The 26,979-nt window shown below is 43.9% G+C and overlaps 1 protein-coding gene across 7 annotated transcripts in view; it reads right to left on the bottom strand.

Annotated features, from left to right (window-relative positions):
• cdc7 (cell division cycle 7 homolog (S. cerevisiae)) overlaps nt 1-26,979 on the bottom strand; it is a 62,011-nt gene that overhangs the window by 4,933 nt on the left and 30,099 nt on the right. For 6 of the 7 annotated variants that reach the window (XM_070886581.1, XM_070886582.1, XM_070886584.1 and 3 more), the window contains 7 exons: nt 23,384-23,477; nt 23,126-23,268; nt 19,848-20,073; nt 17,771-17,857; nt 16,092-16,267; nt 7,098-7,180; nt 3,815-3,964 (listed from right to left, as the gene is read on the bottom strand). In XM_070886581.1, the coding sequence (XP_070742682.1) occupies nt 3,815-3,964; nt 7,098-7,180; nt 16,092-16,267; nt 17,771-17,857; nt 19,848-20,073; nt 23,126-23,268; nt 23,384-23,477 (959 nt within the window). The remainder of the gene's footprint in view (nt 1-3,814; nt 3,965-7,097; nt 7,181-16,091; nt 16,268-17,770; nt 17,858-19,847; nt 20,074-23,125; nt 23,269-23,383; nt 23,478-26,979) is intronic. The other variant, XM_070886587.1, reaches the window with a different exon arrangement.

Genomic DNA, 26,979 nt, shown 5'->3' with positions numbered 1-26,979 from the left:
AGCAGACCCGCCTCCAAACCCGCCCTCCGAGTGCCAGCAAAATCCAGTCCATAGTCTTTTAGGGTAAAGGAATTCTTGGAATCCAGCGCAAATGCCTGTTGAACCTCTAGCTCCTCTATACCGGACCTTTCAAGAGCCATGACGATACTCAAGAATCTCTGGAGATCAATAATGCCAGATGAGAATTTATCTAGGTCAGGAGAACCCTCCCTATAAAGGATTCTGATTTTTCTCCTGACACTGTCTCATTTTGTGCCATTAATAGGAGGTTAGCTGATGTGCAGTTTGCACTGAAGTCAGAAAGTGACTCCTATTCTGGTTGGTGACACAGCAGACCACAGTTAACAGTACATATGTTCACAGCAAGGCATAAGTTCAAGAGCATAGCTCTTATGCCTGGGCTACTGCTACATATTTTATTATTTGTTCATTTATCACCAACATGGAGTATTCCTGGATCAGGTATAGCACAGGAATATGCAGAATAAAGCTCTCCCTACTCTGCCCCAACAATACATCTTAACCCTAGCTACAGAAAGGCACCTCCTCTCAAGTGGAGCGATTTTTTCCCATTTACACACCAGTGATCCACGAGGTCTCTCTGAACAAGGTTGGTGATTTATTCCTGAATTATGGACAGCTTTGTATTTTTGACATGGAATGTACAGTACAGACACAGGCCTTTCGGCCCAACAGGTCTATGCCAGTGTTTATGCCCCACATGAGCCTCCTCCCATTCTACTGCATCTAATTCCATCAACATAATCGATTCCTTTCTCCCGCATGTGCTTATCTAGCTGCCCCTTAAATGCATCTATGCTGTTCGCCTCAAATACTCCAATGGTACACATTCCACATACTAATCCCTCTATGGGTAAAGAAGTTTCTTTTGAATTCCTTATTGGATTTATTAGTGACTATGTTATATTTATGTCCTTTAATTTTGGACTTTCCCACAAGTGGAAACATCTTCTCTACAGCTACCCCTTCAAACCCTTTCATAATTTTAAAGACTTCCATCAGGTCATCCTTCTGCATTCTCTTTTCTAGAGAAAAGAGCTGCAGCCTGTTTTACTGATAGTTAGAATCGCTCATTTCTGGTATCAATCCTGTAAATCTTTTTACACCTTCTCCAATCCCGCTGTATCATTTTTGTAATAGAGAGACCAGAACTGTGAGAGTGGACCAAGCAAAGTTCTATAGAAGTTTAACATAACTCTCTGCTTTTCAATTCTATTTCTCTACTGCGAGCTTATGCCCAATAGGACTGCATCAAATTATCTGAAAGTCCTTTCACTCAGGCCAATTACATCTGGCAATGAGAAAGCCCATAAGCAATATGCTTTGTGCACTGGCAGTGACTTAGAATTGTATAATTAACAAAACATGTCTATGTACCCACTAGGAACTGCGTCAAGCTGCGCAAAAGTCATTTCAGATAGGAGTATTACATCTGGCAATGAGAAAAACCATCGGTATGGACTTGAAAAGGGAGTGTGCTAACTCAATGACCAACCACTCCTTGGAACTTTTTAATAAACAAGACATGTTTGTCTGCAACAAAACCTAAATACAACCCGTATTACATGCAGCTGAAACTGCAGTAAAACAATTCTGTACAAACATTTTCAAAATAAAAGGTATATTTAGCATATTGCACAAAAGGAAACAACATTAACTTAGGTCATTTGTCTATGATACTCTCAAGTGATTCAAGTTTGGAACAAATATGGTAATTGTTGAAAACTCTTAAAAATATGAAAAGGTCACATACTGACATTTCCTTTAAGTGAACTATGGAAAAAAAAGGAGACTTTTTTTGTATTCTAAAACTCAACATATTTGAGTTTTCCTGCCAATTATGCACCGTCTCACAGACAACTATCCCTTGCATCTTTAAGTACGAAGACTTTTGGCTACACTAGAAACATGCCTGGTCAGTTTTAAGCTGTTAAATGCTGTGATACAGAGCTTCTTGGAGTAAAAACTTTCCAGTCTAGGACTCGCTCATCAAATTCTGCATATCCATATTAAACCTTTCACAACTGCCAAATAAACTGTAGAAGACTCTAATTTAGGTTTTTGCATTACAGATCAGGTTCAAAGTGACTTCAATTACTTAACTTATTTATTTTTTATATATTGCCCGTTACTTATTTTCCCAGTGAAGTAACTTGCTGAATTTCCAGGTTATTTTCTTCACTCTGCAGGTCTTCCACCATTTCGGCTGCCTTTGATTGAGCTGCTCGAATATGTGCAAGCGTGGCCTATGGCCAGTCTCTCTTTTCCTGTGTGTTTCAGATAAGCTCCTTCCTCCACTCAGCCAGTACCCATAGAAACATAGCAGGAATCTGTCCCTCCGTGGTGAAGTACAACACACATCACACCATTTGTGATGCTGTGTGAAGCTTCAACATGTTGTTCCACAGTATTCCTAATTTTTGTTGCTGGAATATTAATTCTATTTCCCTATCCCCAATCTTTCTTGACGCACGCAAGGGTAGAGTTTCATGAGCACTGGCAGTATTGCAGAACCTTGACCAAGAGGCCATTTCTTGTACATTAGCCTAGACAAGCTTTTCAAATATTGAGGCATCAATGCAAAGCTTGATCCTGTTCTTGCCTGACATCCACAGGTTAGACAGCAATCAGTTATGTGAACCTCACTGGCTCTCCCTCTCAGTCAGAGTGTATTGCAATCAACTGTAACAACCTCAAAGCCATCCTGGCTGAGATTGGCTAACTCAGCATAGACCAGGGATTCAAATCTGGAACCTTCTTATATTACATAGAATTTACAGCACAGAAACAGACCATTCGGTCAGTGCTTATGCTCCACATGAGCCTTCTCCCGCTCTATTTACTTCATCTCATCATATCCTTTTTATTCCTTTCTTCCTCGTGTACTTATCTAACTTGCCCTTAAATCCATCTATGCTATAAATAGCTATATATGACTCAGTACCACATTGCACAGTAAATGTGCTCATTGCTGAATCATTGGAGTCCCTGGATATTTGATTATTTTAATATTTTATTTTTAGTTCTTATTTTACTCCATACTAGTTTCACCTGATCTTTTTTTTCAAATTCACTTCTTTTCATTTCCAATTTTTGTAACTTTAATGAGTGCTTGCCTTTTCTTTTCATAAAAAACTGTTTTCTCTCCACCCCAATGTTTAATTAACCAACCCTGCTTTCTCCCATTTTCTCCACATTGCAAGTTCAATTCTCCTTTCTCCCTAATTTTTTCAATGACTTAATTAGTCTGCATTTTGCAGCTTTCTCTTCATAATAGTATGCAGTTCCCACATTCCGGGGTGATACCAGAGCTGAAAAACGAGTCTGAATATCAGTTTACATACCGGAAATCAGATTAACACTGACTACTTCTACTAATCAACTTGCCTGGTCAAAAATGCCTAATGTCAGTATGTTATACTGACCAATCTATGTGATCAATTACACATAAAATAATACATATAACTTGAAAATCAATGGGGAGGACTGGATGTCACAATTATGTATTGTGACTCCTATCGATAATTTTAAGTTATCTTGATAGAGAAGTTTTACATTGTTCCAGTTTAAGTAATATGGAGCGAATACTGTTCAGTGTACATACTGGAAGATATTCAAAGAATGTTTAAAAACATCTGTGCCATGTACAAGTATGCCTGAATACTGCCTTTGACAAAGCAGCCTTCTAAAATTATTGGGCATTGAAAAAATATTATCGGTCTTAATAAACTTGAAACATTATTGGTAATAGACAAAACAAAGTTATTGATTTTTAAAGAATTTATATCCATACCAAATGATTTAGCAGCCTGGATGGTTTCCTTCGATCCACGAATAGTCATAATCTGTGCCAATGCAGTTAAATCATCACTGGCTTTGAAAAATGGATATCGGGCACTCAACAAGGAAAGGAAGACGACGCCTGCAGACCACATGTCAATAGCTGCGAAGCAAAGCACATTTTGGGCCTTCGCAGAAAAGCCAAGGCTAAAAGCATCTCATTTCTCACATCCATCCAAATATAGACATACACATTTTAAAAGTGTTACAACAGATTGCATGGAAGAGTTCAGTATTTTCTACAAAGTTTAAAAAGTTGTTTTATATAGAAAAATATTTTTTGTAGCTGAATTTTACATTTTCATGAGCAAAATATAAAACATATTTCTGTAATATACTGAGCATTAACACGCACATAATTTTTAACAGATTCCGTATCCCACATAATGAACACTGATGCTGAATCTTACACAAAAATCTGTGTTTCATTTTCTGTCTAAAGATCAAATGTTTTACTCATTTAATAATTGACTCTTATTTGCAAAAATATTTTACATAGGAAAGGAAAACATGAAGTGGTGCAGCTGAATCAGACTTTAACCCAACTGTTTGATTCAGTTGGTATCCATTTATATTCATTTCTACCCACCAGAGATTTTCCTATAAACCAAGCACTCTGCTCATGGTCTGCAGACACAGCACTGGGCAGCTGTGCCACCAAAAATATATATACTTAATATAATGCTGCCAGAAAAAAATGACCTACTATTAGCAACCTCCTCTATGCACGAGTTAGTTCTAGTGTAACACAGATAACACTGAGCATATAACTCGCATTTTTAAAGAAAGTGCACAGCAAAACAGTAAACAGAGCATATTAGTTGAAAAACAGGAAATGAACTTCAGGACTCAAAAAATTTATCCCATATGTGCTTGAAGCTAAATTTAAAACATTCCTAGTTTGAAATATTAGGCTACTTTGGATAAATTTGCAACGTGTCACATGGAAAAATGGTTACAAACAAAAAATACCCGGCATAAAGATGATGGTTATTTCAAAAAAAAAAGTTGTGTGTATAAGATGGCCTAATTTGATCTACATACATTCCTCAGTGTGAGATTTCCTGTATGGGACTTCATTACTGGTGTGGATTTGATCTGGCCAATCTGCATATTATCGAATAAAAAATACTTTGACAAAAGTTCTGATGGTTTGTCTCACATCAGTACAATGCGACAGGAAAAGCATTTTTATTTAAAATTGTATTTGTTTTATACTATAACACATTATAAAACATACTTTTTGATGGGTTTGTTGTGTTACTTGCAAGATAATGAGTTAATTTGGTTATCCCAGTGTTAATTTTAGGGATGAATCCTAATATCTTTTAAATTAATACAATAAAAATAAAATCCAATGAATACAAATAGCTGAAGGAGGAAAACACATCCCTAATTTTATTTCAATTTGCTTTCTTAATTTTGGCTCCATCAGCATTATACATTAGCCCTGTGAGAGTGAGCAATTAGATGAGCTGTTGCCCCAAATGTTGCCAGTCTTCAGTCGATGGCAGCCTGCGGTGACTCACTGCCTATTTTCCCTTGTTGTGTAAAAGTACTCAACTCTGACTAACTCTGGCACCACGGGCAAGACTGTTTAAGGAAAAGAAATGTGAAGCATCATTGTTCTCCTCCACAGTGCACTGAATACTGAAGTACCAATCCACCTTTCTGATGTTCTATCCTGTATGTGGCATTTTAGGAGGCAACTAAATAAGGCTTTAGCAAGTCTGGGGGCTTCATTAGAAACATATAGCAAGAGAATTTAGTCATTTATTCCAACACAGATAATTCCTTTGTACACAGAGGGTTCATGAAATTCACAATCCAAATTTCAGGAAAGGCTAGGAATGTCTCCCGGCCAGTTCTGATGAGAATTTGAGTGCCAGCAATTACATCAAGAAAGAGTGAGAGGATGCTGATCCTTGTTTAGATCAACACGTGGCCGAAGTCACAACTCCCAATACATCATTCAAATTGGTCTATTCGAGGTAGTAGACCTGGCTTGTTGGATCTCCAATTGGTTTATGACCTGCACACGAGTAAATGTTTCCTCTCAATGGGCCCCAAGTTTCCACGCGATAAAAAACGGGCGCCCCTCCGAGCTGGAGCGCCCGTTTTTCGCGCCTAAAACGACGCCTAAAAAAAACCTCGCGATTCTGGAGCGTTCTGCAGCTCCTCGTCTGCCTGGTGCGGCGCCCAGGGGGGCAGAGCCTACACTCGCGCCGATTTTGTAAGTGGGAGGGGCGGGTACTATTTAAATTAGTTTTTTTCCTGCCGGCAACGCTGCGCGTGCGCGTTGGAGCGTTCGCGCATGCTCAGTGTGAAGGAAACATTGGCACTCGGCCATTTTTGTAGTTCTTTGTAGCTGTTTAATTTTTGAACATTTTTTTAATAAAAGCACATCAGCACTTTCAGCCTTCTCACTGTCTCCTCCCCACGGGAAGAATGGGCGCCTTCTCCCCCCCTCACCCCGCCGCAGGAAGAACGGGTGCCTCCTCTCCCCCCCCCCGGCGGAAAGAACGGGCTCCTCCCCCCCCACCGCGGGAAAGAACGGGCGCCTCCTCCCCCCCCGCGGGAAGAACGGGTGCCTCAGGCTGACTGCAGTATTCTCCGTGCCTGAAGCACTTTCACAGGTAGGAAGATGGTTTATTTAATCTTTTCTTTGCTTATAAATGTTTATTCAGGTTGGATTTATTGTATAATATTTGTAGAAGTATAAATAAGGATTTATTGTAGAATTTAATGACTTCCCTTCCCCCCCACCCCCCCCCCCACCTCGTTCTGGACGCCTAATTTGTAACCTGCGCCTGATTTTTTAATGTGTGGAACAGGTTTTTTCAGTTCTACAAAAATCTTCATTTGCTCCATTCTAACTTAGTTTGGAGTACGTTTTCACTGTGGAAACTTTGAAATCAGGCGTCAGTGGCCGGACACGCCCCCTTTTGAAGAAAAAATTCTGTTCCAAAGTAGAACTGTTCTACCTGACTAGAACTGCAGAAAAAAAATGTGGAGAATTGCGATTTCGAAGATAGTCCGTTCTCCACCAGTTGCTCCTAAAAATCAGCCGCAAATCATGTGGAAACTTGGGCCCAATAGGAGGTAGAAAGTTTTTTTTGAAGAAAGCTTCAAGGGAAAGGGTAATTTCAAACAACTATCCCTCCCACCACCACATTACCCAAGTTTTGTTTTCCATTTTATAAGCTAAATAAAAACTTGTTTTAATACTTCCATACCTGACGTCTGATGTGGGCACTTCATTAGGACTTCTGGTGCTCTAAATCCTGGAGTACCTGCTCTTGGGGCAACTTGCTGACGTCTACCGAGAAAGAGGTTATCTTATCACTTATGAAACAAGCAAATAAGAAATATTTCAAACCATTTCAGTTCAACGTACAAATCAAATAGGTGGTTATAAAACTTGGACTGTTATTTAAACTTCAGTTTTTCCTTGTACTACTTCAGTCGGACAGCCTTGCTCACACTTTCTTTAGTGCCACTAATTTGTGGTTTGGCAGACCTTCTTTTTCACTTTTTAATCTTAATGGTATCCTGGACTACTGACCACAGCCTTTGGCCTTGATTTCTTAAATATAATAGAAAATGCAAGGGGTAGAGTTCCAGATGACACTCCAAGAGTTCTGCAGAACTGGAAGGCATATGAAGCTTTGATACAGATCACCTGCGCAAGTGTTATGAATGGATATAGAGATGCAGCAGCGCACATGGGCCCTTGACGTGCTGCTTCAGTCATGATCTTGCAGAGGATGGATTGCACAGCTGTCTGCCACATCCACCCAGCAATGGAATATTGTAGACAGGCGAGAGAGGAAATCTCTCTCTTGCTCCTGGACTCGGCAGTCCTAAACCGTACAAACCAGCAGAATTGAATTATTTACAACACGGGATAGAAAAGGCCATGCTATCTCTCATGTAGAGAGTCATTTAAGAACAATTAAATTGATGTCACAGGTAAACCAATTCATCCTGATGCTAAAATATTGACAAAATTAGAGTTTGTGATCGAAATACTCATTCACTGTGGCTTTAATTAATTCTGAGGATAGGTATTAGGAACACTGACTTACATACACTGAGATCTGACTTTTATCCCTTAATCTGGGTAAGCACAATATTTGTTGCTTTCCGTGTGGATGGGTTAACACCAGTTGACATGGGACAATAAAAAATCATGTACCAGGAAAGTAGTCAGTTCCTTGAATAAGGAGTTTTATTTTGAGAACTGGAACACCTATCTTATTGGGGCTAGTAGATTTTCTAGATGATCAAGCTTTTGAAAGAAATTGTGAACTTTTTTGTGCCTGATCTTGATGTCTTTTCAGTAAATATGGTGCTCAACTGCGACGCCTTATCTATGGCATGGCACATGGCCCCATGATCCCTCAGTGGTGGGAAAATTATTGGAAAAAATCCTGAAAGGATAAATCTACATTTGGATAGGCAAGGATTAATGAGGGACAGTCAGCACGGATTTGTTGAGGGAAGATCGTGTTTGACTAACCTGATTGAATTTTTTTTGAGGAGGTAACCAAGAGGGTCGATGAGGGTAGTGCATATGGACTTTAGCAAAACTTTTGATAAGGTCCCACATGGTAGACTGGTCACGAAGGTTAAAGCCCATGGGATCCAGGGCAAAGTGGCAAGTTGGATCCAAAATTGGCTTAGAAGTAGGAAGCAAAGGGTAATGGTTGATGGATGTTTTTGTGACTGGAAGGATGTTTCTAATGGGGTTCCGCAGGGCTCAGTACTGGGTCCTTTGCTTTTTGGTGATATATATCAATGATTTAGATTTGAATATAGGGAGTATGATTAAGAAGTTTGCAGATGACACTAAAATTGGCTGTGTGGTTGATAATGAAGAGGAAAGTCATGGACTGCAGGAGGATATCAATCTACTGGTTCGGTGGGCAGAGCAGTGGCAAATGGAATTTAATTTGGAGAAGTGTGAGGTAGTGCACTTTGGGAGGGCTAATAATGAAAGGGTATACACATTAAGCGGTAGTCCACTTAATAGTGTAGATGAACAAAGGGAGCTTGGAGTGCTTGTCCACAGATTCCTGAAAGTAGCAGGCCAGGTGGATAAGGTGGTTAAGGCGGCATACGGAATGCTTGTATTTTATGCCTTGGCCAATAAAGGCAAGAGCAGGGAGGTTATGCTTAAATTGTAGAATACTCTGGTTAGGCTACATCTGAAGTAATGCGTGCAGTTCTGGTCGCCGTATTATAGGAAGGACTTGATTGCACTAGAGAGGAAATTTAGTAGGATGCTGCCTGGAATGGAGAATCTTAGCTATGAGAAGAATTGGATAGGCTGGGTTTGTTCTCATTGGAACAGAGGAGGTTGAGAGGAGACCTCATTGAGGTGTACAAAATTTTGAGGGGCCTGGATATAGTGGATAGCAAACATAGGAACATAGAAAATAGGTGCAGGAGTAGGCCATTCAGCCCTTCGAGCCTGCACCGCCATTCAATGAGTTCATGGCTGAACATGCAACTTCAGTACCCCATTCCTGCTTTCTCGCCATACCCCTTGATCCCCCTAGTAGTAAGAACTACATCTAACTCCTTTTTGAATATATTTAGCGAATTGGCCTCAACAACTTTCTGTGGTAGAGAATTCCACAGGTTCACCACTCTCTGGGTGAAGAAGTTTCTCCTCATCTCGGTCGTACCCCTTATCCTTCGACTGTGACCCCTGGTTCTGGACTTCCCCAATATTGGGAACATTCTTCCTGCATCTAACCTGTCTAAACTCGTCAGAATTTTAAACGTTTCTATGAGATCCCCTCTCATTCTTCTGAACTCCAGTGAATACAAGCCCAGTTGATCCAGTCTTTCTTGATATGTCAGTCCCGCCATCCCAGGAATCAGTCTGGTGAACCTTCGCTGCACTCCCTCAATAGCAAGAATGTCCTTCCTCAAGTTAGGAGACCAAAACTGTACACAATAGCAAGGGCCTATTTCCATTAGTGGAGGGGTCAATAACGAGGGGACATAGTTTTAAGGTGATTGGTGAGTTCAGAGAGGATTTGGGGGGGGCTTCTTTACGCAGAGGGTTGTGGGGATCTGGAACTCGCTGCCTGAAAGGGTGGTGGATGCAGAAACCCTCACCACATTTAAAAGGGCATTTAAAAATGCCGTAACCTGCAGGGTTACGGACCTAGAGTTTGTAATTGGGATTAGACTGGATAACCTCTTGCTGGCGGTGCAGATACGGTGGTAAGTACTGCAGGGAATCGAATACGGCCAGGGTGATCTCCTGGACTAGTTTCGATCACCTGGATTGGTCAGAAAGGAATTTTCCCATTTTTTTTTACCCCAATTGTCCTGGGTTTTTAATCTGGTTTTTGCCTCTGCCAGGAGATCACATGGCTCCGGTTGGGGTAGAATGTTTCAGTGTAAGGGGTGTCACAGTTGTATGGGGAAGACTGGTTGGGCCAGATGCTCTTTACCTTTCCGCCATTGTTCATAGGTTTATATGTAACCTTCAGGGCTGCTGACCGAGGGCAATGCAGCTTTTTGTCAGCCGGCGCAGACACGATGGGTCGAAATGGCCTCCTTCTCCGCTATAAATTTCTATGTTTCTGAGTGACTGGACTGGTATCTAAAACTACTCTACAAAAATGTTCAAGGAGAAGTCCATCTGGCTTTACTATGTGGGCACACCGCCACCACAGGGGCACCTCCTTCCCCCCCTCTCCCACTAAGAATCAAACAGACAAAAACCCGCAAGGCTGCATACTTTGCCTACACTGCACCAATAAAAGCTTTAAATAACACATACTGTTTGTATTAATTCAGATATAGTTTCATTTGCATTTTTATTCCATTTTGTGATACATTGTGTGCTAGAGAAGGGAACTTTCCTATTTAAAGCATCTAGAGTCAGCACCAAACAATCTGAACTGCATCGGTGATATTTTGCACTTCCCACATCAGTCAATCTTGGATCTGCGTGAGGCTGGCAATTTGGTGCTGATCACGCAACATACTTACATCCAACAAACAAGAGTCTTTCATCCAATCAGTCTGGTTGGATCTAACCACAACTGACGGGAGGACAGGCGGAGGGAGGGGGAAGAGAGAGAGAGAGAGAGTGAGAGAGAGAGAGAGAGAGTGAGAGAGAGAGAGAGAAAGAGAGAGAGAGAAAGAGAGAGAGAGAAAGAGAGAGAGAGAAAAAGAGAGAGAGGGAGGAAGTGAGGGGGGGGGGGGAAGAGCGAAGGGGGGGGAGAAGAGTGCGCGAGAGCGAGAGTGGGGATGGCGGTTGAAGAGAGGGGGTGGGGGGAGAAGAGAAGGGTTGGGGGGGGGGGGGAGAAGAGAGGGGTTGGGGGGGGGGGAGAAGAGAGGGGTTGGGGGGGGGGAGAGAAGAGAGGGGTTGGGGGGGGGAGAGAAGAGAGGGGTTGGGGGGGGGGGAGAGAAGAGAGGGGTTGGGGGGGGGGGGGAGAGAAGAGAGGGGTTGGGGGGGGGAGAGAAGAGAGGGGTTGGGGGGGAGAGAAGAGAGGGGTTGGGGGGGGGGGGGGAAGAGAAGAGAGGGGTTGGGGGGGGGGGGAAGAGAAGAGAGGGGTTGGGGGGGGGGGGGAAGAGAAGAGAGGGGTTGGGGGGGGGGGGGGAAGAGAAGAGAGGGGTTGGGGGGGGGGGGGGAAGAGAAGAGAGGGGTTGGGGGGGGGGGGGGAAGAGAAGAGAGGGGTTGGGGGGGGGGGGGGAAGAGAAGAGAGGGGTTGGGGGGGGGGGGGGAAGAGAAGAGAGGGGTTGGGGGGGGGGGGAGAGAAGAGAGGGGTTGGGGGGGGGGGAAGAGAAGAGAGGGGTTGGGGGGGGGGAGAGAAGAGAGGGGTTGGGGGGGGGGAGAGAAGAGAGGGGTTGGGGGGGGGAGAGAAGAGAGGGGTTGGGGGGGAGAAGAGAGGGGCGGGGGGGGAGAAGAGAGGGGCGGGGGGGGAGAAGAGAGGGGCGGGGGGGGAGAAGAGAGGGGCGGGGGGGGAGAAGAGAGGGGCGGGGGGGGAGAAGAGAGGGGCGGGGGGGGAGAAGAGAGGGGCGGGGGGGGGAGAAGAGAGGGGCGGGGGGGGAGAAGAGAGGGGCGGGGGGGGGAGAAGAGAGGGGCGGGGGGGGAGAAGAGAGGGGCGGGGGGGGAGAAGAGAGGGGCGGGGGGGGAGAAGAGAGGGGCGGGGGGGGAGAAGAGAGGGGCGGGGGGGGAGAAGAGAGGGGCGGGGGGGGAGAAGAGAGGGGCGGGGGGGGAGAAGAGAGGGGCGGGGGGGGAGAAGAGAGGGGCGGGGGGGGAGAAGAGAGGGGCGGGGGGGGAGAAGAGAGGGGCGGGGGGGGAGAAGAGAGGGGCGGGGGGGGAGAAGAGAGGGGCGGGGGGGGAGAAGAGAGGGGCGGGGGGGGAGAAGAGAGGGGCGGGGGGGGAGAAGAGAGGGGCGGGGGGGGAGAAGAGAGGGGCGGGGGGGGAGAAGAGAGGGGCGGGGGGGGAGAAGAGAGGGGCGGGGGGGGAGAAGAGAGGGGCGGGGGGGGAGAAGAGAGGGGCGGGGGGGGAGAAGAGAGGGGCGGGGGGGGAGAAGAGAGGGGCGGGGGGGGAGAAGAGAGGGGCGGGGGGGGAGAAGAGAGGGGCGGGGGGGGAGAAGAGAGGGGCGGGGGGGGAGAAGAGAGGGGCGGGGGGGGAGAAGAGAGGGGCGGGGGGGGAGAAGAGAGGGGCGGGGGGGGAGAAGAGAGGGGCGGGGGGGGAGAAGAGAGGGGCGGGGGGGGAGAAGAGAGGGGCGGGGGGGGAGAAGAGAGGGGCGGGGGGGGAGAAGAGAGGGGCGGGGGGGGAGAAGAGAGGGGCGGGGGGGGAGAAGAGAGGGGCGGGGGGGGAGAAGAGAGGGGCGGGGGGGGAGAAGAGAGGGGCGGGGGGGGAGAAGAGAGGGGCGGGGGGGGAGAAGAGAGGGGCGGGGGGGGAGAAGAGAGGGGCGGGGGGGGAGAAGAGAGGGGCGGGGGGGGAGAAGAGAGGGGCGGGGGGGGAGAAGAGAGGGGCGGGGGGGGAGAAGAGAGGGGCGGGGGGGGAGAAGAGAGGGGCGGGGGGGGAGAAGAGAGGGGCGGGGGGGGAGAAGAGAGGGGCGGGGGGGGAGAAGAGAGGGGCGGGGGGGGAGAAGAGAGGGGCGGGGGGGGAGAAGAGAGGGGCGGGGGGGGAGAAGAGAGGGGCGGGGGGGGAGAAGAGAGGGGCGGGGGGGGAGAAGAGAGGGGCGGGGGGGGAGAAGAGAGGGGCGGGGGGGGAGAAGAGAGGGGCGGGGGGGGAGAAGAGAGGGGCGGGGGGGGAGAAGAGAGGGGCGGGGGGGGAGAAGAGAGGGGCGGGGGGGGAGAAGAGAGGGGCGGGGGGGGAGAAGAGAGGGGCGGGGGGGGAGAAGAGAGGGGCGGGGGGGGAGAAGAGAGGGGCGGGGGGGGAGAAGAGAGGGGCGGGGGGGAGAAGAGAGGGGCGGGGGGGAGAAGAGAGGGGCGGGGAAGAGGGCCGGGGCCGACAGAGAGAGAGAGAGAGAGAGAGAGAGAGAGAGAGAGAGACAGAGACGGAGAGAGAGAGAGGGAGGGAGGGAGGGAGGGAGGGAGGGAGAGAGAGAGAGAGAGAGAGAGAGAGGTGGGGGGAGAGAGAGAGAGAGAGAGAGAGAGAGAGAGATAGGTGGGGGGAGAGAGAGAGAGAGAGAGAGAGAGAGATAGGTGGGGGGAGAGAGAGAGAGATAGGTGGGGGGAAGAGAGAGAGAGAGAGAGAGAGAGAGAGAGAGAGAGAGAGAGAGAGAGAGAGAGATAGAGATAGGTGGGGGGACAGAGAGAGAGAGAGAGGGAGAGCGATGAAAATTGGGGATGCCTAAGAGGCCAGGATTGGAGGAGCGCAGGTATCTTGAGGGGTGTGAGGCTGCCGAAGGTTAGAGCTAGATTGGGCCGATTCCAATAGGGCTGTGAAAATGAGAATAATAATTTTAAAATCGAGGCATTGCCGGACCACGAGTCAGTGAGCACAGTGGTGATGGGTGTACGAAACATCTCGCGTAAGGATATGGGCAGTTGAGTTTTGGATGAGCTCTGTGTATGGAGGGTGCAAGGTCGAATTTAGAGTTAACAAAGGCATGGATGGGGTTTCAGCAGCAGATGAGCTGAGGTGGGACAGAAATGGACAATGTTACGGAGGTGGGAGTAGGCGGCCTTGGAGATGGAGCGGATATGCAGTTGGGTGCTCCTCTTAGGGTCAAATAGCACATCACGGCTGTGAATGGTCTGGAGTTGATGGCTATGGAATGGAGATTGTGACGGGGACGGAAGACAATGGCTTCGGTCTTCCCAATATTTGTTGGAGGAAATTTCTGCTCATCCAATACTGGATGTTGGACAAATATCATGATAAATTAGAGGCAGTGGAGGGGTCGAGAGAGGTGGTGGTGAGGTAACTTAAAGGTAATATTTAAAGATTTGCCTTTGTGTAATGCAGAAGTTTTCTGTGGAAAGTAAAGATGAGACACAATAGAGGAAGAAATACATTAGGTAAACATAACCATAAGGCTAACTGCTTCATATTAGAAATTAAACTTTGAACAGACTGCCACCTAGTGCAATGAATGCAGATTCAATTGATGCATTTCAAAAAACAATGATCAGATTCCTTGCAACAGGCTGTAAAGTTATTTGGGACTTGCTGAAATGAAAGAGGAAGATGAAAATGAACTTGGCTCTGAAGATGCACAGAAAAAATAAGATGGCGCAGATGAGCATTTTTTTCATTCTCATAGGGATTTGATGACAATTAGAAGACTGCATCTAGATTGCAAAGGGAAAAAACAACATTTGTTCTAGAAGATGGGACTGAAATCTCCTCTTGGAGGACTTCAACAGTCTTGAGTGAAGTGGGTTGAAGCAGTATTTACCCAGTTCATGGTGGGCTTATAATACACAACACAAAACTGCCCTAAATCAATACTAAGCTGCAAGTAATAGAAACATAGAAAATAGGTGCAGGAGTAGGCCATTCGAGCCTACACCACCATTCAATATGATCATGGCTGATCATGCATCTTCAGTACCCCATTCCTGCTTTCTCTCCATATCTCATGATCCCTTTAGCAGTAAGGGTCACATCTAACTCCCTCTTTCTAACAACTTTCTGTGGTAGAGAATTCCACAGGTTCACAATTCTCTGAGTGAAGGTTTCGCCTCATCTTGGCTTACCTAAATGGCTTACCCCTTATCCTTAGACTATGACCCCTGGTTCTGGACTTCCCCAACATTGGGAAAACTCTTCCTGCATCTAACCTGTCCAATCCCGTCAGAATTTTATATGTTTCTATGAGATCCCCTCTCATTCTTCTAAATACCAGTGAATATAAGCCTAGTTAATCCAGTCTTTCTTCATATGTCAGTCCTGCCATCCCAGAAATCAGTCTGGTGAACCTTCGGTGCACTCCCTCAATAGCAAGAATGTCCTTCCTCAGATTAGGAGACCAAAACTGTACACAATATTCAAGGTGTCGCCTCACTAAGGCCCTGTACAACTACAGTAAGTCCTCCCTGCTCCTATACTCAAATCCTCTCGCTATGAAGGCCAACATACCATTTGCCTTCTTCACTGCCTGCTGTAGCTGCATGCCAACTTTCAATGACTGATGTACCATGACACCTAGGTCTCGTTGCAACTCCCTTTTCCTAATCTGTCACCATTCAGATAATATTCTGCCTTCCTGTTTTTGTCCCCAAAGTGGATAACCTCACATTTATCCACATTATACTGCATCTGCCAAGCATGTGCCCACTCACCTAACCTGTCCAAGTCACCCTGCAGCTTCTTAGCATCCTCCTCACAGCTCACACTGCCACCCAGCTTAAATGTAATGAAGATAGTGAAGTCATAAAGAGGGGAACCATTGTACTGGTGTGGTGTCAGAGGCTGACATCAAAGTCACTGATAAAGACTAGAGGAAGGCTTAATCTGAATCTGGCCCCAACAATAGCATATCTGAAAACACTTTATTCAAATGCTCGGCAGAAGTTTCTGCTCTTTTCATGCACTGCTTTCCAAACATGCAATCTTAATGCACAATCTCACAATTTACTATATCTTTTTCTTTAAAGTTCTAGCTAAAGTAATGTGATTTAGTAAATCATATAGCAAATTAACACTGGTTAGAATTTTTAATAAAATGTGTTTAGAATTTAGAATTACGTTTCCTCACAAAGAACGCTTTCTTAAATTGTTCATTGTACTTTACCTTGAGAGACAAACACTGCAAACTCTGTCTGTCGTGTAGCAATCACAAGTCAGGTTTGATGGACAGATGACGGGCTTCCGGACTAAACCACTTGTATTGCCCTTTGATGTTATTTTGCGTTTTGCCACTATTATTTTTCTGGATGTTATATCTGCAGTCTTTGTCGGTTTCACTAGCTGTAAAACAAAGAATTAGCCTGAAAAGAGTGTAACTCATTTGCATATGCACCAAACATCTAAATCTATGAGTCCAGCATAAAAGGCCATGTGTTGTAAGTCTGGCTCTTATGCTTATTTTGAAATAAGTATGCAAGTCAACACATTATGGAGATGCAATATTAAATTTACAGAATATCAGATACCACCAGTCTGGTCTGCTATAATTTTTGATAGCAAGAGTCATATGTTTGTTGTTCAGTAAGCTGCAGCTATTTGAAGACAGCTTACTTTAAATTGTTCATACTTTGTACTATTTTATAGTACTTTACAGAATCTAGTATGGATTCACATTATGAGAACAACCAAATGAAGTACTATAAACCACTGGGAGTCATTACACCAGCTGAGTGCACTGAGTCATGGGAGATTTTACATTTGGGCTTATGGTAATTAGTTTGCGCAGAAACTAGGGTGTAATTTCACCTCGGCCAGACTAGCGCATTTTGGGTGCAATTTCCCATTTGCACCCTTGGAAGAAACTCCAGGCCATGATGTCTTGTTGCATTATGACTGGTTGGGACAGTCTTAATCAACCAACTGTCTCCCCCTATCTGTCTTTTCTTATGTTCTCATGTACTTATGTAACTGAACCAAGAGAACAGTGATCAAATTAACAGTATTAGAATCATTACTTTTAGAAGATGCACTACTAATTGAATTCAATAGGTTTATACGCATTTTAAAAGAATTTAGATTTTGAAGTCATAAAGGTACTTATAATACATAAAAATATTTAGATAGATGTACAAATAGTGCTGTGTCTCGCATGGGTCTGTGTCAAAAGTATAAAGAAAAAGAAAGCCAGTCACTATTTGCTGGTTTTTATGACCTTGAAAACCTGGCTTTTCCCCAAGGGCAGAGCCAGGGATTTACATAAACAAACCCTGCTAAATCGACAGAAACTTCCCTCAGCAATTAGCTGCCCCAAGGATGTGATTATTTAGGCCTTTTTTGTCTAAAGGGAGAACTTCAGCCATATTCTTAAAAGGGACAAGCCAGGTAAACGTAACTCTATTGTAACCACTAAGTGCCATAACCATGCTCCGGACCTCAGAGTACCCCTGGGCAGTGCAATGAGAGATCATCCAATAACAGCCAAAAAGTTTAAACTTGTTGCAACAGTCACATGAAAACTTAAATGCTACAGTCAACATTGTTGGAGTTAATTCCATAGTGACCCATTCCAAATGGAGGAAGATTTTGCTGCTGTATTGAATTACTAGACTGTAGTAGTAAAAAAATGTATCAGGTGAGATTTAAATCAGATACCACAAGCTTGGTCTGCTATCATTTTTGACAGCAAGAGTCATATATAAAGATTCAGGTGCAAATTACATACTGAGGTCACAAACAAAAAAGTGGCGTCAGCTAATAGATGGTGGCGATCTCCAAAATGTGTACAACTGTAAAAATCAGCTGCGTGTTCAACGTGTTATTAACTCCTTGCTGTGGACGTCTTACCTTTACACTTGCACCCTCAAAAATTCCAGTGCTACGAACATTCAAATTTCTTTCCCCAAATACAGAACGTGGAACTGATGATTCCCCCTACAATAAAAATTTTAAAGCTATGTGTGGCCCGTCAGAGGTATGACATATGTAAAATGACATATAAAAAACCAAATCATATCCTCCTATTGGAAGTATTACTTTAATGTCTCAAAATATGATAAAGTCTTGACAGTCATAAATACCATTATATTGTGCATTGAGTCAAGCCAGATCACAGAAACTCTTGAATATATGGAATCATACAGATGAGGTGGCCGCCATTTGGCCCATCGTGTCTGTGTCAGCTCTCTGAAAGAGCTGTCCAATTAATCCTATTCCCCTACTCGTTTCCCATTATTCTGCAAATTATTCCTTTTCAAGTATATAACCAATTATCTTTTGAAAGTTACTATCTGCTGTTGAATTCAATCTACTATTGAATCTGCTTCCGCCACCCTTTCAGGCAGTGCGTTCCAGATCATAACATCTCACTGCGTAAAAAAAAATCTCATCTCCTCTCTGGCTCTTTTACGTTATATTAAATATACGCCCTCGGATTACTGGTCCTCCTTCCAGTGAAACCAGTTTCTGCTTAATTACTCTATCAAAAGTGCAAAGGGGGGGGTGGGGGTGGAGAGAAGAGTGGGACTAGCAATCCTCACTGTGGCTCAGAGGTTCCAATCAACAACATGGGGTTCAGAAACAACACAAAATGATTCAATTCATAGGTGACTCTAAACTGGGATGGGCAGGGGTAAACCAAGAATCAACGAAAGTTGCTAGATAAAACGCACAGAGCAAAAACAAGTCAAATGTGAAGTACTGCACAAATGGAAGAGAAGAAAAAGTTTAATATGTGCAAATGGAGTTGAATGAGCTAAGGGAAAAAAGGAAAGAGATCTCGGAGCGTTATCAGACTGCAGTGCTCTGGTCAGACCACATCTTGAAAACAGTGTCCAGTTTCTGTCACTGAGATGCAAGGCCTGGAAGCCATGAGACCATTCCCTAGTATCAGAGAGTTGAGTTATGAGGAAAGACTTGAGGGACCCAAACTCTAGTCTTCAAAGAAGGTGATTAAAAGGAGACCGTGCAAAGGTGGAGGTTTGTAACACTAAATAGTATAGAAAAGGTAAATATGGAATACTATGTCAAGCTATGTCATCATGAAAGTACAAAATGGCAGTATCGCTTCAAATTGGCAAAGTAGGACCAATGACAGGGACTTCTCTTCCATACAAGGAGTGATTAAACTTGAAATGGAGTTCAGGTAGGGTAGTGAAGGCAAAAATCTTGGAGCATTTAAAAGACAGTTGGATGCTGTGAAGGGGAACAATAGCTTTTTCTTAGACACCCGAGCAACAAGGAGAGGCTACAAATATTTACCCTGAAGAAAAGAATCACGCATTCAAAGTATTCAAGATCCTAAAGGGTACCTAGATGTATAAAATAAACCTCAATATGCTAACGGAAACAGATTCTAAACTTGAGGCTACGCCTTCTTGTAGAAGAGGGAAGGTGAAAAGACAGTTTAGATTTAACTACTTTACATAGAGGGTAGTGGATGCACGGAATAGATTATCAATGGGAGACCATAGGGGAAGATTTTTGAACTATACAACGTAGCTGAAGAGAAATTTGAAAGATGAATATGGGAAGTATTGCAAGATATATTCCCTAGTCATTTGAACTGTTCAGATGGTTATTTCCAGCCCTGCACATTACTATGTTCCTAGATGGAGGAGCGAAGGCAAGTCAAATAACCAACCACATCCAGTTATCTTGCGATTACAAAAGTAGTTATTACTGCAAATTGAATAATCTTCGAGATTTAAACAAGTTGTACTCCTTACCAGCACTCACATGAGTACTCCCACAGGATTCATATACTCGATTACCAACAGCATTAAAAGTAGACTACAGCCATTATCCTTTAAATAAAAAGCAATTTTACACGCAATAATTAAATCTGCCAGCACTGTTATTTTCCTTCATATTTCAAATGCATCCTATTACGAAAATAAATCAGAAAAAAAAGTCAAGACAGAACCTTTCCATGTTTAGCTTGAGAGAGGGGCCAGGGCCTTTTAATGGGCAGTTTGCCAGCAATGTGTTGATTACTCATTGTTACGGTGTTAGGAAGCTTATTTCCATAGCTGGTTGTTGGTTTATTCTTTGAGCAACTTCCCTGTTGGTCCTCGGTCTTTACTATTTTAAGGAGCTCTATCTTAGTGTCAGGTGTGCCTTGGGCTAAACCAAAGTCCACTAAAGCATACCTGCAATGTAATGAAAAACAACTGAGATTAGTCAAAAGAATTAGATCATTAGAAAATATCAACTCTCTTCTTGCCCACAATGATGACACACCAATACTTATTTAACAAAAATGCTAAATTAACTAGGTTTGCTGAAGAAGTTGAAATTTCATTCATGGGCATTCAATTATCTAAGTTAGAAAAATAAAATAGGAATGTTAAAGTTGCGACCGTGACATTATATTAAACTGTCATCATCATCATCATCATAGGCAGTCCCTCGAAGTCGAGGAAGACTTGCTTCCACTCTAAAAGTGAGTTTTCAGGTGACTGTACAGTCCAATACGGGAATTACAGTCTCTGTTACAGGTGGGGCAGACAGTGGTTGAAGGAAAGGATGGATGGGTAGACTGGTTTTCCACTGCTCCTTCCGCTGTCTGCGTTTGATTTCTGCATGCTCTCGGCAATGAGATTCGAGGTGCTCAGTGCTCTCCCACTCTGGGTGGTCCTGAGCCAGGGATTCCCAGGCGCCAGTGGGGATGTTGCACTTTATCACGGAGATTTTGAGGGTGTCCTTGAAACATTTCCTCTGCCTACCTGGGGCTCGCTTGCCGTGTAGGAGTTGAGTAGAGTGCTTGCTTTGGAAGTCTCGTGTCGGGCATGCGGACAATGTGGCCCCCGCCCAACATTGTACGCCTCTGTGAAGATGTTAGAGGTCTTGGAGTTCAGCCTCTGAATGTGCGCAGACGCAAGCGTCGTCCCTGTACTGTAGTTCGATGACAGAGGATGGGACGACCTTGGATCTAGCCTGGAGGCGATGAAGGTTGAACAGGTTCCCATTGGTTCTATAGTTCAGTTCCACTCCATCGGGGAGCTTGATGAGAGTGAGATGGAGTATTGGAGTAAGGAAGATCGAGAAGAAGAGCGTTGGCACGATGACGCAGCGCTCCTTGACCCCAGTCCAGATGTGGATTGGGTCTGTAGTGGATCCGTTGGTCAGGATCACAGCTTGCATGTTGTTGTGGAGCAGGCGGAGGATGGTGACAAACTTTTGGGGGCAGCCGAAACGGAGGAAGACGCTCCATTGTCCCTCGCGGTTAACTGTGTCAAAAGGTCTTTGTGAGGTCAAAGGCGGCCATGTACAAGGGTTGGTGCTGTTCCCTGCATTTCTCTTGTAGTTGCCGTGCGGTGAAGATCATGTCCGTTGTACCCCTTAGTGGACAGAATCCGGATTGTGACTCTGGGAGGAGCTCTTCAGCCACAGGGAGAAGACAGTTGCGGAGGATTCTAGCGATGACTTTCCCAGTGGCCGATAGCAGGGAGATTCCTCTGTAGTTGCCGCAGTCGGACTTGTCCCCTTTTTTGAAGATGGTAACGATTATGGCATCTCAGAGATCTCCCGGCATGCTCTCCTCCTTCCAGATAAGAGAGACGAAGTCATGCAATCGTGCAACCACACTTTAGTGCCTTGGTGGGAATTCCATCTGCTCCTGATGCCTTATTGTTCTTGAGCTGACAGATGTCCTTTTCTACTTCGTGCAGGGCTAGGCTTTTGCTGAGATGGTGGCGGGTAGCATGCTGTGGGATGGAGTCGAGGGCACTCGTGTCAAAGGCAGAGTCTCGATTAAGATCTTCGAAGTGCTCCTTCCAGCGGGTCTTGACTGCCTCGGTGTCCTTAATGAGTGTCCCCCTGTTTTTGGCCAGCAGTGTGGTGGGGCCTTGGATGCTTGTGCGGTAGGTGGATTTAACTGCGGTGAAGAATCCTCGCACATCATGGCTGTCGGCCAGCTGCTGGATCTCCTGTGCTTTCTCCACCCATCATCTATTCTTTAGGTCGCGGGTTTTTTTGTTGGACCTCGGCCTTCAGCTGTCTGCTGAGCTGCTTCGCTGCTCCAGAATTGGGTTGCTGCTTTAAGTTCAGAAATGCACTGCACTTGCGGTTTATTAGTTCCTGGATCTCCTGGTCGTTCTCGTCAAACCAGTCTTGGTGTTTCCTGGTTGAGTGACCGAGTGTCTCTTCGCAGGCACTGGTTATGGTGGCCTTGAGGGCAGACCAGGCGCTGTGGGCATTCTGCGTCTCGGGGTCATCGAGGGTTGCCAGGTTGGCAGTGAGACGCTGGCTGTATAGGGCTCTCTTAACTGGGTCTGAGTTGATATTTCTGCGGCAGTTTCTGTTGCTGTCGCTGTTTTGGGGCTATATTAATGTTGATGACAGAACGGATTAGGCAGTGGTCCGTCCAGCACTGTCATGGCGCGGGTGATGTGCACGTCCTTGCGGTCTCTCGCTCGGATGATGACGTAGTCAAGCAGATTTCCAGTATCCACATTATTTTGCTTTTGGGACTAGAGAAAGTTTGCTGGATTCAGAGTAGATCTGGTGGGACCAAAACTCCTACTGCAAAAAATGGGATAAAGCAAGAAACTACATCAATGATTGGAAAGGCAAGGAGCTCCACTGAGAATCCCATCAGTACAGAATTTTTTCAAGAATCAGCACCGCACTACTTGGGGCTAGAGATAGATCGCTGGTTTCACAGAGCGGATATGGTGGGACCAATACTCCTATTGAAAAAGACAGGCCGAAATATGAATGATTGGAAAGCCAAGGAGCTCCGCTGAGAATCCCATCAGTACAGGATCTTTTTCAAGTTTCTTGGAGTCAGCAATATCTCAGGAATGTGGAGACAGAGATAAGTCGAATATCACCACACTAATTGAGACCACAGAACAGATCCGGTTGTATCATTAAACTGTAATATGCATTAAGGCACATTTTAATTTAAAATAAAACCACAAGCACTAAGGCACACACATTTTATTAAGGAAATGTTTAGTACTGTTAAGTACTAATTTGTAACAGCTGTGCATCATAATATGGAATAATACCCAAGTATTTTTCAGGACTCTTCTAGGATCAAGGCAAACCAAAATTCACTTCCATTAGGGAATGCATTCATCAAAATACCTTACAGTTACAACTGGCATAAAATTAAACTACGTGTATCTTCTCTTTAGCCAAACTATGTATTTTAATTACATCATAACATAGGTATTCTTATGTAGAAATTCGTACTTTTTCAGACGCCCATTGTACAGGAAGTTGCTTGGCTTGATGTCGCGATGAATGATGCCAAAATGGTGAATGCGTCTCAAGGCTTTCAGTAAGTTATACATATACTCCCGTACTTCTTCCAACTTCATAGAACTCAGAAGATCCTGAAAAAAAAACGTATTCCAGTTAAAATAAAATCAATTACAGAATAGCTTCACATTTTTAGTTAATGTTGGGCACTGTCGTATCAAATGTAATTTGAATTAAAAATAAACCTACCAAAAAAGACTCGTGCTCTAGATACGGCATAACAATAACCACGTGATCATCTTTCCTTAAGCAGTATTTAACTCCCATTACATTGTCTTGACCCCTGGAATAAACAATTTCATCCTATATAAATAACACAACTCCAGAAGATGATCAAACAGAAGTCTATTTTATCCTTAAAATCAAATTAGATTGTGCAGTAACTCTCTATTTGCTATTTGTTTAGGCGACAGCAGCGAAGAGTGACGTCATCAAGGTCAAGGTCGGTGATTGGAGCGTGGGCAGATATAGCAGGAGCAGCGAGATCAGGGCGAAGGAGCGGTGAGAGAGATTGTAGAGGGGTGTGATCGGGGCCCAGGAGAGGCGTTCGGGGCCAGGGGCAGCACAGGCCAGCCCACACTGCGATATGTGTGCGCACTAGGTCCATGTAGCAGAGCAAGTATCCAGTCGTCTTGGTTAGCCCTTGCCACTGGACCAAGACCTAGCTCTGTCAAGCTGATGGCTTGTGTGCAACGGTTATCACACGTTTAAAAAAAAATCCACGCACAGGCATCTTCCACCCTTCAGGATGTAGTTCAGGACCTGGAATATTAGGTCCTTCATTGAAACAGCTGTGAACTCATCCTTTTTTGGCGTGGAAGCAAGTCATCCTCGATATGAGGGACCGCCTATGATGATGATTATATTTTAACAGTAGGATGTCAAAATTTAGCGATATACAATTACCCCTGTACTTAGGAGGACAAAGCAAAATCCACTAAGCTTAATTTGATTTTAATATATCAATAGCTCTCAATACTTACATCTATTTGTAACATGCTGCTCAATGTAAATTGACATTCTTTTTAAAAAAAACTTTGTTTAAACATGGTCAAGAACAAACCGGTATTAAAATAATAAAAATTCTTTGAAAAAAATTAACTGCATATTGCATTTATAAAGCATCTAACACCAAATATCACTTTTGTCAAATACTGTGTGATGACAGCACAATGCACACGGGACACAGTAAGTTATCACAAAATGTCAAATACTTTTAAGATTTAGAATATTTTGGGGTAACAAGAACTGATTTAGATGAGCAGAGAAGACTGAATGGACTAAATCAATGACTAACACTGATGAAGTAGGCTATACAATGAGCTACAATTGAGTTAAGAAATAGTGCATTATGGTTAAGGTTCAAAAAGTGTGTTAAACATGGAAAAATATTTCTGTGGGAACACAATACAAAATTACTTCCACTTGTTCTATTATAATAATAAAAGAACTAAACAGTCATCTGTCATAATATCTTATTCATAGAAAAGTACTTAATGTGGCGTAAAATAACCATGTAATCTAAATACAAAAACAGTCCTCTTCCTTTCACAGATAGGTTACCTCAGTACATCAAGGCAACCTCAGCAGTACATCTGCTTTAGCTCACTTCAAGGTTTCTCATTAAGAATGACAACTTTGTTCCAGACACAAGATAAATTTTTATCAACAGAACGCGTATGTTCTGTCTAAATGTACCACTGATTACAAATTGGAATCAGCAATGTACGCATTAGAGTCTGGTAGATTTTTAAACGGAGGGCAGGTAGCTCAACTGAAGGATGACAGATCACATCTCAATCACTTCTGCCTTCAACTTAAAGCTCTTTTTAACAGCAAGATCATAATTGAGAGTTGATTAAATAACACTTAGACAAACAGAAGCATGCTTTGATATCACTGGGGTCCTGCAGTGGCAGCATCAAATGACAAAGGACAACTATGAGGTTATATTAAACCAATTTAATAGCAGAGCTACTCTTGATATTAATAATCCTAATATTTTAGATCGTCATGTCCCAACACTGCTGAGCTGCTTCAACACCACCGTGCGTCCCAAATACACAAAAGAAATATGTGTGACCAATGAACAGCCAAAAATAGTTTCCAAGCATAAACAAATGTGCACTTGTGCCACCAAGTAGTAGGTGACTGGTTCACACATGATGGCCACAAGGGGCATTCTTGTCTCAACGGATTTTCTGAACAAATGCCGAGTACTTCATCACAGGATAGGAGGGGGGAATTGAAAGGGCGGGGGGGGGGGGGGGGGGCTCACTCCAGGCCACTTTTTCCACACGTAGCTGGAATGTTGCAGGCGTTTGTAGAATTATGCTTCCACATTTGAGGATGTGGGCAGCATGGAGCAGACCAACAAAATGAGAGAGGAAATACAGAAAAAACACACAGAGATTTTTTAAACACAAGACCAAATATATTTGTGTATCTATGCAACAATCTAGCCAAGCATTACAAATAACCTTCCCCCCAATTCAACAAACGTGGTTGTTGATATAAAAAAAAGTTTAATGTTGTAAAGGACTGTATAAAGTATAATCAAAATGCAATAATCAACTAGTTGTCCATAATGCAAACCAATTGGTAGGGACATAGTAAACACCTGTACAGACTCTGCTTTACAAATAACTGCTGAGGTCCCTAAAATGATACAAACTGGTGTACTTTTAAGTCTGATGTTTCTGTTGCAAGCTAATAATTAGGTTAAGTCACATTTTACAGCCAACTAAACAAATATTCACTCCTAACATTTCTTAGTGACCAAATACACTCAATGTCTTCTACACTAACTGGTTAACATCATGCTGACCAAGTTCCAGGTCTGCATCCTAATAGTTTTGATACTCTAGTCAATGCATTTATAAAAAGGTAGAACGTTGAAACAGCCCTTCCATCACAAACATCTGTATTTATACTTAACCAGCAGCATGAGAAAAAGCTCATATTTCTTTGTTCTGTTGTTACAAATTCAATCCAAAGATAGAGACCTTTACTAAGGCAATGAATTTCCAATCGTAGCCAGCTATGGAGCAATAACAATTGCACAGGATGCGAACAGAAGGCGAGCGGAGTCAACCATTCAGTTTTCACGTACTTGGTATCCAACTCAAATCAATATATAGAGTCCATGGAACAGGCCAGCATGATTTTATTAAATGGCGGAGCAGGCTCGAGCGGCCAATGGCCTACTCCGGCCCTTATTTCTTATGTTCTTACTGTTCAGCTGGGGACTGATGTTGGTGGAAGTTAACGAGAAAAGGCTGACGAACCTTTGACATTTTTGAGTAGCAATAGATTGACAAAGTTTGGTACCAATCAAACACTAATCAAATAACAAATTTTTATCCACAGATACAATTTTGTTACTGATGGTATCAAAAGCAAAATGGCAAACTGGAAATATTGTGGACCACTGTATAAATTTATATATATGGTACTTGTGTTCACAAAAGTACTGGTGCCAGTTTATTTCTTATTACATATATTTGTTGGTTCTGAAGAAGGGTCGACAACAGAAATATTAACTTGTATGTTCTCTACAGATGTTGATTGATCTGCTGTGTAATTTCAGCATTTTCTGTTCTTATGTCAGGCTGCTAGCATTTCCAGTTTCTTTATTTTATTGATATGAGTATTATATTTGCATTGTCATCTGGAATTCTGTTACAGAGAATAAAGAAACTCGACTATAAATGAAACAGAAATTTATGTAAAATTACTGGCCGACTTTGAACCCACCTTGACCTCATACAATGACTGATCAAATA

This window comes from Pristiophorus japonicus, chromosome 8, assembly GCF_044704955.1.
Source record: "Pristiophorus japonicus isolate sPriJap1 chromosome 8, sPriJap1.hap1, whole genome shotgun sequence".
NCBI classification, from domain to species: Eukaryota; Metazoa; Chordata; class Chondrichthyes; family Pristiophoridae; genus Pristiophorus; species Pristiophorus japonicus.
The sequence above is the reverse complement of the archived record's forward strand: the minus strand, read 5'-3'. Positions and strand labels throughout refer to the sequence as shown.